This window comes from Schistocerca gregaria, chromosome 11, assembly GCF_023897955.1.
Source record: "Schistocerca gregaria isolate iqSchGreg1 chromosome 11, iqSchGreg1.2, whole genome shotgun sequence".
Taxonomy (NCBI): domain Eukaryota; kingdom Metazoa; phylum Arthropoda; class Insecta; order Orthoptera; family Acrididae; genus Schistocerca; species Schistocerca gregaria.
Genome location: NC_064930.1, coordinates 73,470,396 through 73,489,256, shown reverse-complemented (window position 1 = coordinate 73,489,256; position 18,861 = coordinate 73,470,396). Strand labels below are relative to the sequence as shown.

General features: G+C 45.4%; 1 protein-coding gene across 2 annotated transcripts in view; it reads left to right on the top strand.

Annotated features, from left to right (window-relative positions):
* Positions 1-18,861, top strand: part of LOC126295334 (alpha-mannosidase 2) — a 923,615-nt gene that overhangs the window by 852,561 nt on the left and 52,193 nt on the right. For both annotated transcript variants that reach the window (XM_049987803.1, XM_049987802.1), the window contains one exon: positions 10,592-10,853. In XM_049987803.1, the coding sequence (XP_049843760.1) occupies positions 10,592-10,853 (262 nt within the window). The remainder of the gene's footprint in view (positions 1-10,591; positions 10,854-18,861) is intronic.

Below are 18,861 nucleotides of genomic sequence, written 5' to 3'. Positions count from 1 at the left end.
AACTTTTGCCAAATGTTGGCTTCGTCAAATTTATTTGACCAAACCGAGTGCCTCGCCTTAGATTTGATCAAAGAAACCGATTGCCTTCTGTTTACTGCGAGGATAAATCTAAACCCCCTTGGTTTAATCAGAGTCCAAGACAACGAGTCACGAAGCTCCTAATGTTTCTACGCAACTTCGCCACTGTTGCACCAACAATTTCCAAGAATGATTGCCTATGGAAGTCGCGGGGTGCAAACGATACATATCGAACGTGCGATCGTAAATCGATCATGCGACGCTGGCGGGCGTTAATAAGTATGTTTACGCTGGTCACTACAGCAACGACAAAAGAAGAGCGTTACAAAAATACTCGTAATTGCAAAGGGAAACGACTTACCTTACTCGTCGTCGGTACTGTCGCCATGTGAACCTCCATTACGGTGGTGTGGGTGGATAATTTGCAAGAGACGAACCATGCATTCTTCCTGATACTCGTTCGTTTATCGCAGTGTCCGCAATGAAATTGTAACGGTATTTCAGCGTCGAAACAGTTCTTACGAAGTTTTACGTATTTCGCACAGTCCCTTCTTTCCTCGTCCGGTAGTACTCCATATTTTCTACAAAAAGTCGAACAATTTTCTAGTCTGCATAAACATGGAATTAGATTCTTCCATGTGAGAGAATCCGCCGAAGAAACGTCAACAACATCAGACGTCCCACTCACTAACGACATAAATCGTCTGGGTTTCCCTAGCAACAAGTAATTGGCGGAGGTATGTAATTTAGTGCAAGTAAGGAAACGACGGAATACAGATAAAAATGACGATCACAACGCCCGCCACCTGGGTCGCATGATCGATTTACGATCCAGCGTTCGATAGGTATCGTTTGGACCCCGCGACTTCGATAGGCAATCATTCTTGGAAATTACCGATAAATCTAAGCCCCTATGTTCAATCACAGCGCAAGACAATGAGTCACGAAGCTCCTACCGTTTCTACGCAACTTCGCTACTGTTGCACCAACAAGCGGCTGGCCGATGTAAACACACTGCCAAACGAAAGTGTAATGTTTGTACGACGCCTGTTGGAAAAATTCCGGAACATTTGTAATTTCGCGCCAATTGTGTGTTGGAGCGAAATGCGGCTGGCATTGCTGCACAGAGCTGTGTTGGTTTTGTAACTGCCGCAACTTTCATTGTTGTACGAGGTTCGTCCGCAAAGTTAAGTTCCGTTTCTATTTCTATCCGCGTCAGCGCTACGATCGCAGTTCCGAGCATGTGCGGCAGTTACTCTGACTCGAGGAGAAGACATGCACGCCATTTCCAGATCGGTGCTGCCGACGTGTGCTTTGCAGTGCTTCTTTATAATGTCAGCCGTAATTGAAAATGCCGCTGCGTGTGAAATCAGATCTGCGATTCGTTTTCTAAATGCAAAGAAAGTTAAACCGAAGTGTTTTTATAAACATTGCCGGTAAATACAATCGGTGTGTGCCGACACCTACAGAATTAATAGAGATGTATGAAGCTGATGAGGCGCTTTACAACGTGAGTCACCCTGAATACAAAAATAGATTAAGGAGATTGGAGACCTAACCTAACCTAACCTAACCTAACCCTCTCCTGTAGCAAGGAATCGGAGTGTTACAGCGAGCCTGTCTTCTGCAGCTATAGCAGTTCTTAAGTCACTATTGTGCTTTGTGATATGAGGATACACTTCACTGAGCACATACTGACATATATGCTCATCCATTCTTAAGTAACTGATGTACGACTTGACGTCTTGCAGTGCAAGCTTCCTTTTTCCCCCGCTTCTCAGTTGTGGTACATGCAACTGCTGCACTTAATAACAAGTTGTTGTTGTCAGCCATTTTGAACTTTGACGAAAAATATGATGACAGAGTAATACCCCTTTTTACCTCACGTCAAAGATGTTTGTCAAATATATTTCACGAATATTTGATCACATATTTGATCAAATCTTTGACAAACAAATTCCATTTTTATTGCCAAAGTTGGAAACACTGTTGAAAGGACGGAGATCTGCAACGATTGACGAGATAATAGAATATTCGCAGACGGCGCTTCTTGCGATCCAGCAAGAGGTGAACTGAGACTGCTTCCGGAAATGGAAACCGCGTTGGGACCGGTGTATCAATTTCGAAGCAAACTGTGCACAATAAGTAAAAGGGAAACGCATAAAAATTTTGTGGACAAAGTTCCGGAATTTTGTGAACAGACTTCTTGTTCACAACATTCCTCATATTTCATAAATGCTTTGAGAAATGGAAACGTGATTTTGGTAAATGATAGCACGCAAAGAGAATAGTATTTTGGCATGTGATTATTATGTGAAACCTCATTATCTGGCATGTTAATCTGCTAACTACAGACTTTTTGGATGAAAGAATGTAATTTTAAGGGCCACCAATAGGCTGCTTACACCACGCTTGTCCGCCCTGTTCTGGAGTACTGCTGTGCGGTGTGGGATCCGCATCAGGTGGGACAGACGGATGACAGCGGAAAAGTACAAAGAAGGGCGGCTCGTTTTGTACTATCGCAAAATATGGGAGGTCAGGATTCTCTTGTAATTGTGTCTGCGCAACATGTTAGTGAGATGAAACACTGTAAACTCCGCTGTTTCTTCGCAAAAGAAGCTAATTTTAACGTGGTAGCAAGAGAAATGTAGGTTTTACTCAAAATTCACCACTCATAATGCTTCTCTGAAAGCGAATAAATGTCGTGTGACTATGTCCACCTGTCGGGTAGACGGTTCGCCAGGTTTCGATTTGATGCCACTTCGGCGACTTGGAACCCGGGCCCTCAGGATTGGCATTCTGTCGCACTGACCACTCGGCTACCGGGCGCGGTCCTGTGAAAGTTTCTTTTTTTTTTTTTGTCATCAGTTTACTGACTGGTTTGATGTGGCCCGCCACGATTTCCTTTCCTGTGATAACCTCTTCATCTCAGAGTAGCACTTGCAACCTACGTCCTCAATTATTCGCTTGACGTATTCCGATCTCTGTCTTCCTCTGCAGTTTTTGCCCTCTACAGCTCCCTCTAGTACCATGGAAGTCATCCCCTCATGTCTCAGCAGATGTCCTATCATCCTGTACCTTCTCCTTATCAGTGTTTTCCACATATTCCTTCCCTCTCCGATTCTGCGTAGGACCTCCTCATTCCTTACCTTATCAGTCCACCTAATTTTCAACATTCGTCTATAGCACCACATCTCAAATGCTTCGATTCTCTTCTGTTCCGGTTTTCCCGTTTACAGATGGTTTAAAGCCAGGCAAAAGTAAATCGCCACATTTTCAGTGAATTTCTGTTCAGATACGAACCAGGGCAGAGGTGACTGTGGGTCGTTTAGAATGCTCTCCATGCAAGTATGGCGTGAAGGGGTACCACTTAATATTTACAAAAAAATGTGAGCGTAGGCTTCAGTTCAGAACGGATCTTCCCCTCCAGAGCTCGGCATTTCCCCTACAGCACCTGCCCGTAACCCCCACACCTACCCACAGCTCTCTCCACCCATGCCCTGCCACCTGCGCATCTTCCGGCCACTGTATTCTACATGCACTACACAGAAAGCTTTTGTTTGCTGTCTTTTCTGCTTCTGCGCTCGTCGGCACGAGTTGTGTGAGCGACAGTGTGGAGAGCCATAATGTTGTGGATAGGATAAATATGATAGGTGCTTCTGGGAAGCTACAGAACCAAATACCAAAGGAAAAGATGTATGATTGGTAGAAAAATTACCATGGAAAACACTCGAAGGTCGAACAGGGATTGTGAGAAAGATATATTTCTTAAACGCTTACATTAAGCAAGAAGGGAGTGAATAAGCAAAAGCTCTGTTATTGTTTTTACACTTCTCGCCATTAAAATTGTCACACCACGAAGATGACATGCTAGTTATTTAATTTAACCGACATAAGAAGATGCTGTGATAAACAAATGATTAGCACTTCAGAGCATTCACACAACGTTGGCGCCGGTGGCGACACCTACAACGTGCTGACATGAGGAAAGTTTCCAACCGATTTCTCATACACAAACAGCAGATGACCGGCGTTGCCTGGTGAAACGTTGTTGTGATGCCTCGCGTAAGGAGGAGAAATGCGTACCATCACGTTTCCGACTTTGATAAACGTCGCATTGTAGCCTATCGCGGTTGCGGTTTATCGTATCGCGACATTGCTGCTCGCGTCGGTCGAGATCCAATGACTGTTAGCAGAATATGGAATCGGTGCGTTCAGGAGGGTAATACGGAACGTCGTGCTGGATCCCAACGGCCTCGTATCACTAGCAGTTGAGATGACAGGCATCTTATCCGCACGGCTGTAACGGATCGTGCAACGTCTCGATCCCTGAGTCAACAGATGGTGACGTTTGCAAGATAACGACCATCTGCACGAACAGTTCGACGACGTTTGAAGCAGCACGGACTATCAGCTATCCAACTAAAACATTCATATTTCTTTACGTACTACACGAATATGTAATAAAAACTGAGGGTTCCTATCTTACAAAACGCAGTTGATACCTGTTTGACCTATGGCAGCGTTATGTAGTGGGCCAATCATAGCTCCATCTGGTTTTCCCCTTCAAGCTAGACGAGTTTCGTTCTTTGTAGTTTTTTCATTTGGCGCTTACTTCGTGAGATATTTGGCCCGCTCACGATAAATGTGGACGACACTATATAACCATATATAGTGTGGTCCATTTATCGTGAGCGGGCCAAATATCTCACGAAATAAGCGCCAAATGAAATAGATAGATAGATAGAGAGAGAGAGAAAGAGAGAGAGAGAGAGAGAGGGGGGGGGGGGGAGAGACAGAGAGAGAGACAGTGATAGTCAGGTATTGTATTGTAGAATTCTCAGGTGTTTGTACTCCACCTCTGTGGCCGTTTTCTCCTCCTGATCTCCATGAAACATATTACATTGCGATGGACTAGTTATTTACTGACTGATTAACGGGGACGTACCCTTCATGAACAGTATGATACAAACAAGTTACTGACTTAATCTTACGCTCGTCTTGTTGATGATTACATTTTATCCTGAAAATCACAAGAATAAAGCAACATTTACCACCGCTGATAAATTTCGGAAAAAAGTCTGAATCATCTTGAAGCATTTTTTTGTACCTTGCTATCTTCGACACAGTACTGCTTCTTACCATCTTGCAACTATCCTGGCATAAATTGGCCGCATTTGTTCTTGTGTTCAGCTCTTTTGGAAGACTGTAGCTTATCATGACATATTTCCAAAATAACTATAGAGATCTTTGGTTGGCTGTGTTCCGTCTTGGAGCACCAGATCCCTCAATTCCTGAGTAGTTGCTAGTATGATACCAATTGACAGCCAACTGGAAGGTCATCGTTATCTTTTGTTTTTCCCTTTTTTGAGACACTTATACTAGTTAAAACTTGCTGGTAGGTGAAAACTGTGTGCCCGACAGAGACTTTTGAATCAACATCATATTTTTGATTCTAGAATGGAACATTGTGGGACACAGTGCCTTTGAAGCACCACGACAAGGAATCTTGAGGTCATAAGCAGTAGTGGTTTTGCTCCAAAGGTCAAACCTCGTAGGCCGTGCGGGATTAGCCGAGCGGTCTAAGGCACTGCAGTGATGGACTGTGTGGCTGGTCCTGGCGGAGGTTCGTAGCCATGGAAGGGAAATTCCCGAGGAGAGATCAGAATTGGTGCTGGTTCAAAAACGAAACCTTGTGGATCATTGGGTGTTTGTAATACCACAAGAAGCAGGATTGAGCCAAGAAGTGGAGAATGGTTTCGAGCCTAGAGCCAAGCATTGTAGGACAGTGTGTTTAATGACCTGTGAGGACGGAGCTGGGATTAATATCGGTCACGAGATAGAACCTCACATGTAAGACGTCAACTTGTTCCATAGCCAGGCATACTTTTAGCTCAGTTATGATAGGTGTGTCCTCTGTGGTGGCCAGGTGGAGCGTGTGGGCATCGAGGGCAACTACTCTCCAATTCACCAATACATAATCGAACCACTCATTTCACAGCTAATTATGGCACTGGTGCAACAGGAGTTTATTAATGTTTTGAAAACTTTTGAATACAACCTCATATTTTTGGTTCTGGAGTGGAACACTGTGGGACATGGTGTCTTTGAAGCACCACAAAAAGGAGTCATGAGGTCATAAGTGGTAGCAGTGTTAGTCCAAGGGTCGAAACTTGTAGAACAGTGTGAAGGGAAATCCCTGCATCAGAGAATTAGTGCTGGTCCAAGAACGAAACCTTGTGGAACTTTGTGTGTTTGTAATACCACAAGAAGTAGGATTGAGCCCAGAAGTGGGGACTAGTTTCGAGCCTAGGGGTGAACATTGTACTACAGTGCATTTGGTGATCTGTGAGGACGGACCTGGGCATTAGTTTGGGCCACTAGATAGAACCTGTTTTGTAAGACGCCAACTTGTTCCAGAGCCAGGCATACGTTTAGCTCGGCTGTGACAGGTGTGTCCTCCGTGGTGGCCAGGTGGACTGCATGTTCATCGAGGGCAACTACTTCCCAGTTCACCAGTACTAATCAAACGACTCATTTCACATCCAATTATTGGACAGATGCATAAGAGGTTAATTCATATTATGAAAAATTTTGAATACAACTTCATATTTTTGATTCTAGAATGGAACATTGTGGGGCACAGTGTCTTTGAAGGACCACAACAAGGAGTTATGAGGTCATAAGCAGTAGTAGATTTGTTCCAAGGATTAAACCTTGCAGGACAGTGTGTTCATAGTCGAGCATGGGAAATTCCTGAGGACAGCTGAGAATTATTACTGGTCCGAAAACGAAACCCTGTGGGACATTGTGTTTTTGTAATACCACAAGAAGCAGGATTGAGAAGTGGGGAATAGTTTCGAGCTTAGGGCAGAACATTGTAGTACAGTGTGTTTGCTGACCTGTGAGGACGGAGCTGGGGATGAGTTTTGATCACAAGATAGACCCTCACGTGTAAGAAGTCAACTTGTTGCAGAGCCAGATGTACTTTTAGCTTGGCTGTGACTGGCGTGTCCTGTCTGGTGGGCAGGTGTGTGGGCAGGTGGAGCGCATGGGCATCGAGGGCAGCGACATCCCGGTTCACCAGTACTAATTAAACGACTCATTTCATAGCCAATTATGGCACTGATGCAAAAGAGGTTAATTCATATTTTGCAAACTTTTGAATACAACCTCATATTTTTGGTTCTAGAATGGAACATAGTGGGACACAGTGTCTTTGAAGCACCACGAGAAGGAGTCATGAGGTCATAAGCAGTAGTGGTTTTGGTCCAAAGGTCAAACCTCGTAGGCCGCGCGATGTTAGCCGAGCGGTCTAAGGCACTGCAGTGATGGACTGTGCAGCTGGTCCAGGCCGAGGTTCGTAGCCATGGAAGGGAAAATCCCGAGGAGAGCTGAGAATTAGTGCTGGTCCAAAAACGAAACCTTGTGGGACATTGGGTGTTTGTAATACCACAAGAAGCAGGATTGAGCCCAGATGTGGGGAATGGTTTCGAGCCTAGAGCCAAGCATTGTAGGACAGTGTGTTTGATGACCTGTGAGGACAGAGCTGGGGATTAGTTTCAGTCACAAGATAAAACCTCACGTGTAAAATGTCAACTTGCTGCAGAGCCAGTCATACTTTTAGCTCTACTGTGACCGGTGTGTGGTGGCCAGGTGGAGTGCATGGGCATTGAGGGCAGCTACTTCCCGTTTCACCAGTACTAATCGAACCACTCATTTCACAGCTAATTATGGCACTGATGCAAAAGAGGTTAATTTATATTCTGAAAACTTTTGAATACACATTTTTTTTTAAATCTAGAATGGAACATTGTGAGACACAGTGTCTTTGAAGCACCATGAGAAGGAGTCATGAGGTCATCAGCAGTAGTAGTTTTGGTCCAAGGGTGTAACCTCGTAGGACAGTGTGTTTGTAGCTATGGAAGAGAAATCGCCGAGGAGAGCTGAGAATTAGTGGTGGTCCAAAAACGAAACCTTGTTGAACTTTGTGTGTTTGTAATGCCACAAGTAGCAGGATTGAGCCCATAAGTAGGTTATTGTTTTGATCGTATCACCAAACATTGTAGGACGGTGTGTTTAATGACCTGCGAGGACAGAGCTGGGGATTAGGTTCGGTCACAAGATAGAACCTCATGTGTAAGAGGCCAGCTTGTTGCAGAGCCAGGCATACTTTTAGCTCGGCTAAATGTGTAAGAGGCCAGCTTGTTGCAGAGCCAGGCATACTTTTAGCTCGGCTGTGACCGGTGTGTCCTCTGTGGCTGCCAGATGGAGTGCGTGGGCATCAAAGGGCAACTACTTCCCGGTCACCAGTACTAATCGAACCACTCATTTGACAACCAATTATGGTACTGATGCAAGAGAGGTTAAATCATATTCTGAAAACATTTGAAGACAGCCTCATATTTTTGGTTCTAGAGTGGAACATTGTGGGACATGGTGCCTTTGAAACACCACGAGAAGGAGGCATGAGGTCATAAGCAGTAGTGGTTTTGGTCCAAAGGTCAAACCTCGCTGGCCGCGTGGGATTACCCGAGCGGTCTAAGGTGGTGCAGTCATGGACTGAGTGGCTCGTCCTGGCAGAGGTTTCAGTCCTCCCATGGGCATAGATGTGTGTGTTTGTCCTTAGGATAATTTAGGGTAAGTAGTGTGTATGCTTAGAGACTGATGACCTTAGCAGTTAAGTTCTTTAAGATTTGACACACATTTAAAGATTTTTCGAGCTTCGTAGGACAGTGTGTTTGTAGCCACGGAAGAGATAACCCTGAAGACAGCTGAAAATTAGTGCTGGTCCAGAAACAAAACCTTGTGGGACATTGTGTGTTTGTAATACCACAAGAAGCAATATTTAGACCAGAAGTGGGGAATGGTTTCGAGCCTAGAGCCAAATATTGTAGAACAGTGTGTTTAGTGGCCTGTGAGGACGGAGCTGGGCATTCGTTTGGGCCACTAGATTGAAGCTGTTGTGTACAGACGGCAACTTGTTCCAGAGCCAGGTGTAATCTTAGCTGGACTGTGACCGGCGTGTCCTGTGTGGTGGCAGGTGGAGCACGTGGGCATCGTGGGCAACTACTTCCCGGTTCACCGGTACTAATCGAACCACTTATTTCACAGCCAATATTGGCACTGATGCAAAAAAGGTTAATTGATATTGTGAAAGCTTTTGAGTACAACCTCATATTTTTGATTGTAGAATGGAACATAGTGGGAAACTGTGTCTTTGAAGCACCATGAGAAGGAGTCATGAAGTCATAAACGGTAGTAGTTTTGGTCCAAGGGTCGAACCTTGTAGAACAGTGTGAAGAGAAATTCCTGCATCTGAGAATTACTGCTGGTCAAAGAACGATAGCTTGAGGGACATTGTGTGTTTTGTAATACCACAAGAAGCAGGATTGTGCCCAAAACTGGGTAATAGTATCGAGCCTAGGGCCAAACATTGTAGGACAGAGTGTTTAGTGACCTGTCAGGACAGAGCTGGGATCACAAGATAGAACCTCACGTATAAGATGCCAACTTGTTCCAAAGCCAGGCGTACTCTTAGCTGGACTGTGACCGGCGTGTCCTGTGTGGTGGCAGGTGCAGCGCGTGGGCATCGAGGGCAACTGCTTCCCAGTTCACCATAGTAATCGAACCACTCATTTGACAACCAATTATGGTACTGATGCAAGAGAGGTTAAATCATATTCTGAAAACATTTGAAGACAATTTTTGGTTCTAGAGAGGAACATTGTGGGACATGGTGTCTTTGAAACACCACGAGAAGGAGGCATGAGGTCATAAGCAGTAGTGGTTTTGGTCCAAAGGTCAAACCTCGCTGGCCGCGTGGGATTACCCGAGCGGTCTAAGGTGGTGCACTCATGGACTAGGTGGCTTGTCCTGGCAGAGGTTTCAGTCCTCGCTTGGGCATAGATGTGTGTGTTTTTCCTTAGGATAATTTAGGGTAAGTAGTGTGTATGCTTAGAGACTGACGACCTTAGCAGTTAAGTTATTTAAGATTTGACACACATTTAAAGATTTTTCGAACGTCGTAGGACAGTGTGTTTGTAGCCATATAAGAAATAACCCTGAGGACAGCAGTAATCTAACCACTCATTTGACAACCAATTATGGTATTGATGCAAGAGAGGGTAAATCATATTCTGAAAACTTTTGAAGAGAACCTTATATTTTTGATTCTAGATTGGACCATTGTGGGACACGGTGTCTTTGAAGCACCACAAGGAGGAGTCACGAGGTCATAAGGTAGTTTTGGTCCAAGGGTGTAACCTCGCAGGACAGTTTGTTTGTAGCTACGGAAGAGAATTCCCCGAGGAGAGATGGGAATTAGTGCTGGTCCAAAAACGAAACCTTGTGGGACATTGTGTGTTAGTAATACTACAAGAAGCAGGATTGGGCCCAGAAGTGGGGAATAGTTTTGAGCGTAGGGCCAATCATTGTAGGACAGTGTGTTTAGTGACCTGCCAGGACAGAGCTGGGGTCGCAAGATAGAACCTCACGGTTAAGACATAAGCTTTTTCCAGAGCCAGGCGTACTCTTAGCTGGACTGTGACCGGCGCGTCCTGTGTGGTGGCAGGTGGAGCGCGTGGGCATCGAGGGCAACTACTTCCCGGCGACGACGGCGGCGCTGGTGCAGGACTCCGGCCGGCGGCTGACGCTGCTGGTGAACCGGGCGCAGGGCGCGGCCGGCTGGCAGCCCGGCTGGCTGGAGGTGATGCTGGACCGGCGCACGCTGTACGACGACTCGCGCGGGATGGGCGAGGGCGTCGTGGACAACAAGCGCACCGCCTCGCGCTACTGGCTGCTGCTCGAGGAGCTGGACCCGGCCGCCGCGCCAGGTACCTACCGACCGGACTGCGTCCGAGCCTACTGGCGGTTGGACCGTCAGCTAGGGCTCATCAGAAACAACCACTCAACTACTCATGTTATTCCAAAACGTTATCGTGGAAGTAGGGGCCGGGAGGTCCTGGTGAAAAAACACACACTGCCAAATATACCTTTATATTTTAAAGAATTTCTCAATAATAAATTTTTAATCCTGCCATTTAAAAAAATACAATTTCCAAAACACTTCCCAATAGACGCTATATTTTCTTTATGAAAAGGAGATTACAAGGTCTCACATTAACAACTTGCCAATAATAATATTTTTAACTTGACACACACATGCACACACACACACACACACACACACACACACACACACACACACACACACACACACACACATATATATATATATATATATATATATATATATATATATATATATACACTCCTGGAAATTGAAATAAGAACACCGTGAATTCATTGTCCCAGGAAGGGGAAACTTTATTGACACATTCCTGGGGTCAGATACATCACATGATCACACTGAGAGAACCACAGGCACATAGACACAGGCAACAGTGCATGCACAATGTCGGCACTAGTACAGTGTATATCCACCTTTCGCAGCAATGCAGGCTGCTATTCTCCCATGGAGACGATCGTAGAGATGCTGGATGTAGTCCTGTGGAACGGCTTGCCATGCCATTTCCACCTGGCGCATCAGTTGGACCAGCGTTCGTGCTGGACGTGCAGACCGCGTGAGATGACGCTTCATCCAGTCCCAAACATGCTCAATGGGGGACAGATCCGGAGATCTTGCTGGCCAGGGTGGTTGACTTACACCTTGTAGAGCACGTTGGGTGGCACGGGATACATGCGAACGTGCATTGTCCTGTTGGAGCAGCAAGTTCCCTTGCCGGTCTAGGAATGGTAGAACGATGGGTTCGATGACGGTTTGGATGTACCGTGCACTATTCAGTGTCCCCTCGACGATCACCAGAGGTGTACGGCCAGTGTAGGAGATCCCTCCCCACACCATGATGCAGGGTGTTGGCCCTGTGTGCCTCGGTCGTATGCAGTCCTGATTGTGGCGCTCACCTGCAAGGCGCCAAAGACGCATACGACCATCATTGGCACCAAGGCAGAAGCGACTCTCATCGCTGAAGACAACACGTCTCCATTCGTCCCTCCATTCACGCCTGTCGCGAGTCCACTGGAGGCGGGCTGCACGATGTTGGGGCGTGAGCGGAAGACGGCCTAACGGTGTGCGGGACCGTAGCCCAGCTTCATGGAGACGGTTGCGAATGGTCCTCGCCGATACCCCAGGAGCAACAGTGTCCCTAATTTGCTGGGAAGTGGCGGTGCGGTCCCCTACGGCACTGCGTAGGATCCCACGGTCTCGGCGTGCATCCGTGCGTCGCTGCGGTCCGGTCCCAGGTCGACGTGCACGTGCACCTTCCGCCGACCACTGGCGACAACATCGATGTACTGTGGAGACCTCACGCCCCACGTGTTGAGCAATTCGGCGGTACGTCCAGCCGGCCTCCCGCATGCCCACTATACGCCCTCGCCCAAAGTCCGTCAACTGCACATACGGTTCACGTCCACACTGTCGCGGCATGCTACCAGTGTTAAAGACTGCGATGGAGCTCCGTATGCCACGGCAAACTGGCTGACACTGACGGCGGCGGTGCACAAATGCTGCGCAGCTAGCGCCATTCGACGGCCAACACCGCGGTTCCTGGTGTGTCCGCTGTGCCGTGCGTGTGATCATTGCTTGTACAGCCCTCTCGCAGTGTCCGGAGCAAGTATGGTGGGTCTGACACACCGGTGTCAATGTGTTCTTTTTTCCATTCCAGGAGTATATATAATATATAGGAGATTACAAGGTCTCACATTAACAACTTGCCAATAATAATATTTTTATCTTGACCCACTCACACACATATGTATGGTTTTACAAAAAGGTAAAGCCAAACTTTCAGGAAACCCACTCCCCTGTGGGTCAAACGATCCTGTGACCTTTCATGCTGCACTTCTTTGTATACATAGGTATATTTGGTAAGGGTCCAGTACACTTGAGTAATACAAGTACTTTAAGATGGGTCTCACAAGTGTTTTATAACCAACCTCCTTTGTAGAGTGACCACATTTTACCAATACAGTGCCAGTGAACTGAAATCAGTCTCCTGTCGTCACACAACAGAGACAATGTGAACATCCCATTTCGAATTCTAGAAATTGTTACATCCAGGTATTTATATAAGTGCCACGGTGGTAACACTGGTTCCCGTCAGATCAGTGGACTTAAGCACTGTCACGCTAGACTAGCACTTGGAAGGGTTCCCATCTGGATCTGCCAGTCACTGTTTGCAAGTATGGTGCACTCAGCCCTTGTGAGGCCAATTGAGAAACTAGTTGAAGGGGAGAAGTAGCGGCTGCGGTCACAAAAACTGACAATGCCTAGGAGAGTGGTGTGCTGACCTCATGCCCCTCCATATCAAGTACACCTGTCAGTTGAGTATGACACAGCAGTTGGCCGGTATTGTTGGGCCTTCCTAGGCTCATTCGGATGGAGTTTAGTTTATGTTTTCTTTATACAGGGTGTTACAAAAAGGTACGACCAAACTTTCAGGAAACATTCCTCACACACAAAGAAAGAAAATATATGTGGACATGTATCCGAAAACGCTTACTTTCCATGTTAGAGCTCATTTTATTACTTCTCTTCAAATCACATTAATCATAGAATGGAAACACACAGCAACAGAACTTACCAGCGTGACTTCAGACACTTTGTTACAGGAAATGTTCAAAATGTCCTCCGTTAGCGAGGATACGTGCATCCACCCTCTGTCGAATGGAATCCCTGATGCGCTGATGCAGCCCTGGAGAATGGCGTGTTGTATCACAGCCGTCCACAATACGAGCACGAAGAGTCTCTACATTTGGTACCGGGGTTGCGTAGACGAGAGCTTTCAAATGCCCCCATAAATGAAAGTCAAGAGGGTTGAGGTCAGGAGAGCGTGGAGGCCACGGAATTGGTCCACCTCTACCAATCCATCGGTCACCGAATCTGTTGTTGAGAAGCGTACGAACACTTCGACTGAAATGTGCAGGAGGTCAATCGTGCATGAACCACATGTTGTGTCGTACTTGTAAAGGCACATATTCTAGCAGCACAGGTAGAGTATCCCGTATGAAATCATGATAACGTGCTCCATTGAGCGTAGGTGGAAGAACGTGGGCCCAATCAAGATATCACCAACAATGCCTGCCCAAACGTTCACAGAAAATCTGTGTTGATGACGTGATTGCACAATTGCGTGCGGATTCTCGTCAGCCCACACATGATGTGAAAATTTAGAATTTGATCACGTTGGAATGAAGCCTCATCCGTAAAGAGAACATTTGCACTGAAAGGAGGATTGACACATTGTCGGATGAACCATTCGCAGAAATGTACCCGTGGAGGCCAATCAGCTGCTGACAGTGCCTGCACACCAACAATGCCTGCCCAAACGTTCACACACCTTTTCTATTTTTCGACATAGTGTCCTTTTAGACTTATACACTTCGTACATCGCTGTTCTAATTTGTTGATCCCTTCCGAATAATAGGAATTGTCCAAGTCCGCAAAATAGCTATTAGTTGCTGCAATCACCTCGTTTGAATAAAATCTTTGTCCCACCAGCCACTTCTTCAAATTGGGGAACAAATAGTAAACCGATGGAGCCAAGTCTGGAGAATAGGGGGTGGGGGAGATGTGAAACGAGTTGGAATCCTATTTCCACTAATTTTGCGACCACACTGCTGAGGTCTGTGCTGGTGCATTGTCGTGATGAAAAAGGACTTTTTTGCGGTCCAATCGCCGGCGTTTCCCTTGCAGCTCGGTTTTCAAACGGTCCAATAACGATGTATAGCACTCACTTATAATAGTTTTCCCCTTTCCCAGATAGTCAATTCGAGAGACAGATCTGGTGATCGAGCAGGCCAAGGCAACACCTCGACACTCTGTAGAGGACGGTTGGTTACAACAGCAGTATCTGGCCAGGTGTTGTTCTCTTGCAAAACACCCTGTGGAATGCTGTTTATGAATAGCAACACAGCTGGTCGAATCACCAGACTGATGTATGAGGGCAGTTTTTTTTTCAACCCTGATAGGCTATAAATCAAAGACAAGTTTATAGAAAACAATAATTTCACTATCAAAAGTTTTGTACACTTATGGTTACTTTTCAACATAATCACCGAAATGATTGAGACATTTATCGTACCTGTGCACAGGTTTTGCAAAGTTTATTGTTGTTGTTGTTGTTGTTGTTGTGGTCTTCAGTCCTGAGACTGGTTTGATGCAGCTCTCCATTCTACTCTATCCTGTGCAAGCTTCTTCATCTCCCAGTACCTACTGAAATCTACATCCTTCTGAATCTGCTTAGTGTATTCATCTCTTGGTCTGCCTCTACGATTTTTACCCTCCACGCTGCCCTCCAATACTAAATTGGTGATCCCTTGATGCCTCAGAACATGTCCTACCAACCGATCCCTTCTTCTGGACAAGTTGTGCCACACATTTCTATTCTCCCCAGACCTATGCAGTACCTCCTCATTAGTTACGTGATCTATCCACTTAATCTTCAGCATTCTTCTTTAGCACCACATTTCGAAAGCTTCTATTCTCTTCTAGTCCAAACTATTTATCGTCCATGTTTCACTTCCATACATGGCTACACTCCATACAAATACTTTCATGTCCATGAGTTACTAGATTTGGAAGATTGTGCAAGGAAGCAGCTAGATTTCACGTAGCACTCACCCTGCCACGTCACTGGTTTGGTGACATCATGGAGTCTGTCATTTGTTGCGTACTCTGTATCCATTAGACTATGGAAGGACTCTTTCCAGCCATTATCCTACTACCTGTGTGGTAGATATGCTAAATACAGTAAACTCAATGTTTGTGAGTTCAGTTGTAGTTAGTTACATGTTCCATACATCATCTGAACAATTCTTTCATCCAAGTGATTTCGAATTGGTCCACTTACACGATATGTTTATATGATTAGTGTTAACATTAATGAACACACTATCATTTTATTCCTTCTCTAGCAACAACTACACTTCAAAAATAGGTGTTTTTTTACTGGCTACCAGTTTTTAAATAGAAATTCATCAGTGTAATAGAAGATGTTGTTTGGGAGAAATGATTTTAACTTAGGTTTAAAACTTGCTTGGTTGCCTGTCAGATGTTTTGTGTTATTGGGCAAATGAATGATAATAAAATTTTATTTCTGCATATTGAAATTCTCTCTGATGTGCAATAAAGATCATTTTTCATTCTAGCGTAGCAGGTATGTACAGCACTGTTCTTCTCAAATTGTGATACATTATTTATGATGAATTTCATCAGCAAAAGTATGTATTGTGATGGCACAGTTAAAATACCTAGCTCCTTAAAGAGGTCTGTAGGGAACACCATATGTTATTCTTACTGCTTGCTTTTGTGGTATGAATACTTTGTTTATAAGTGATTAGTTACCCCAAAAAATTATTCTGTTCGACATCACTAATCGGAAATATGCAAAATATGTCAGGAGCTTGTCAAATCCCTCAACATGCAAACTAATCCTTCATCCGCAGAAAGAACCGCAGTCCACCACCTAAAAACTGATCACGTTCTTATAATCCTGTAGACAATGGCTCTTCCACTGTTGTTTGAACTGCAAGGATTACCAAGCAGGACTTCGATAGCTGTCAGATTCGTCCACTTACAAACCTTGCCACAGTGACCCCATTCCTGAAATCAAGCAGGATCTCCAGTCACTCCTCAAATCCTTAGGCCCATCCCAGAACCTCTCCCCAGAGTTTGTCTCTGTGCTAACCCCTATGACCCCCCCCCCCCCGCACTCCTACCTTCTACATGCTTCCCAAAGTCCACAAACCCAGCCAACCAGGATGCCCCATTGTGATCGGTTACTGTGACCCCACTGAGAGAATCTCTGCTCTCGTAGCCCAACACCTCCAACCTATTACCCAGAACCTACTATATGATTGATACCAACCATTTCCTCCTCTGGCTCTCCACAGTTCCTGTCCCTTTACCATACAGTGCACTGCTCATCATTATTGATGCCAACTCCCTTTACACTAACAACCATAATGCCCATGGCCTTACCAGTTTTGGACACTACCGTTCCCAATGCCCGACAGATTCGAAACCAACAACCTCCTTCCTCGTCACCATGATCAACTATATCTTCACCCACAATTACTTGTCCTTTGAAGACATTACCTAAGACAAATCCGGGATATGGCTATGGGCACCCACTGGGCTCCATCCTATGCCAACATATTCATATCCCATCTAGAGGAATCCTTCCTAAACACCCAAAATCCAAACCCCTCACCTGGCTCAGATTCATTGATGACATCTTTGCAATTTGGATCGAGGGTGAGGACACCCTATCCAGATTCCACCAGAACCTCAACAACTTCTCCACTATTTGCTTCACGTTTTCCTACTAAACCCAACAATGCAACTTCCTAAATGTTGACCTCCACCTCAAAGATGGATACATCAGTACTTCCACCAGTAGTTCCACCAGCAATACCTCCACTTCAACAGCTGCCATCCGTTCCATACCGAGAAGTCCCTGTCGTACAGCCTAGGCACCTGTGGTCATCGCACCGGCAGTGAAGAGTGGTCCCTCACGAAATACACTGAGGACCTCACTGAAACGTTCACAGACCGTAAATATCCTCCCAATCTTGTACAAAAACAGTCCGCCCCTAGTAGCTGAGTGGTCAACGCGACGGAATGTCATGTCTAATGGCCCAGGTTCGATTCCCGGCTGGGCCGGAAATTTTCTCCACTCGGATACTGGGTGTTGTGTTGTCCTTATCATTATCATTTCATCCCCATCGACACGCAAGTCGCCAAAGTGGCATCAACTCGAAAGACTTGCACCCGGCGAACGGTCTACCAGATGGGAGGCCCGAGCCACACAGCATTTCCATTTGTACAAAAACAAATCTCCCGTCACTTATCTTCCCAGTCACCCATCACCTGCCAAAGTCCCACCGTCTGGATACAGTGGAGCATTCCCCTCTTAACTCAGTACCACCCAGGACAGGAGGAATTGGATTACATACTCTGCCAGGGTTTCGACTACCTCTTGTTGTGCTATGAAACTTCTTCTAATTGTAGCATTACTTCAAATTATTCAAAGATCAATCTCCTAGGGTCTTGTTAAACCCATAATTCACCCCAAGCTGCACAGTGCATGACTAAGAAGATATAATTCCTGTTTCTTGCTAAAGTCAGTCAACCAATCCTTTCCTGCCAATTTTGTATTTCGGTTAAACCCTGTAATCAAGATTAAAATCGAATGCCAGCCTTATCACGTGTCTTCTGGTCGGACCATAAAACTGGGCATCCAGTTCCCAGTAATTAGCTGCAACTTTTTTCTCCTTGACTGTATTGATTGTGTTCATGAATCTGGCTAGTGATGTGAGGATGTACCCTGCAAAGATAATCTCTTCAGACTTATGTACATTGCATCACACCTAAAGGCCACCAGAATAAAAGTCCTTACCTTGGGTAAACAACAACAACAACAATAATAATAATTACAATAGTAATAAGGAAATACTTACTGCTTCTATTCATTTCCTTAGCATATAGACATTCATTTTCAAGGACTTGGCAATGTTTCTTTTTCTTTCCCCATTGACAGTTGTATTTCTTGTCTCTTCAGTTATAAACCATAAAAGTGAGCCTCATTTCTGTTTTTCTCTTGGATTTCCCCATTTTATGGTTCCTACATATTTTGAAATAAAACATGTCTTAAATAAAAGAAACAGCATTTGCAACAAAACACATATTGTTTTTTATTTCCACGGTTTGTCATTCTGCGGTTTATTCCTCACTGAACAGTGATTCTTCTGGGCCAACCGAAGTGGCCATGCGGTTAAAGGCGCTGCAGTCTGGAACTGCAAGACCGCTACGGTCGCAGG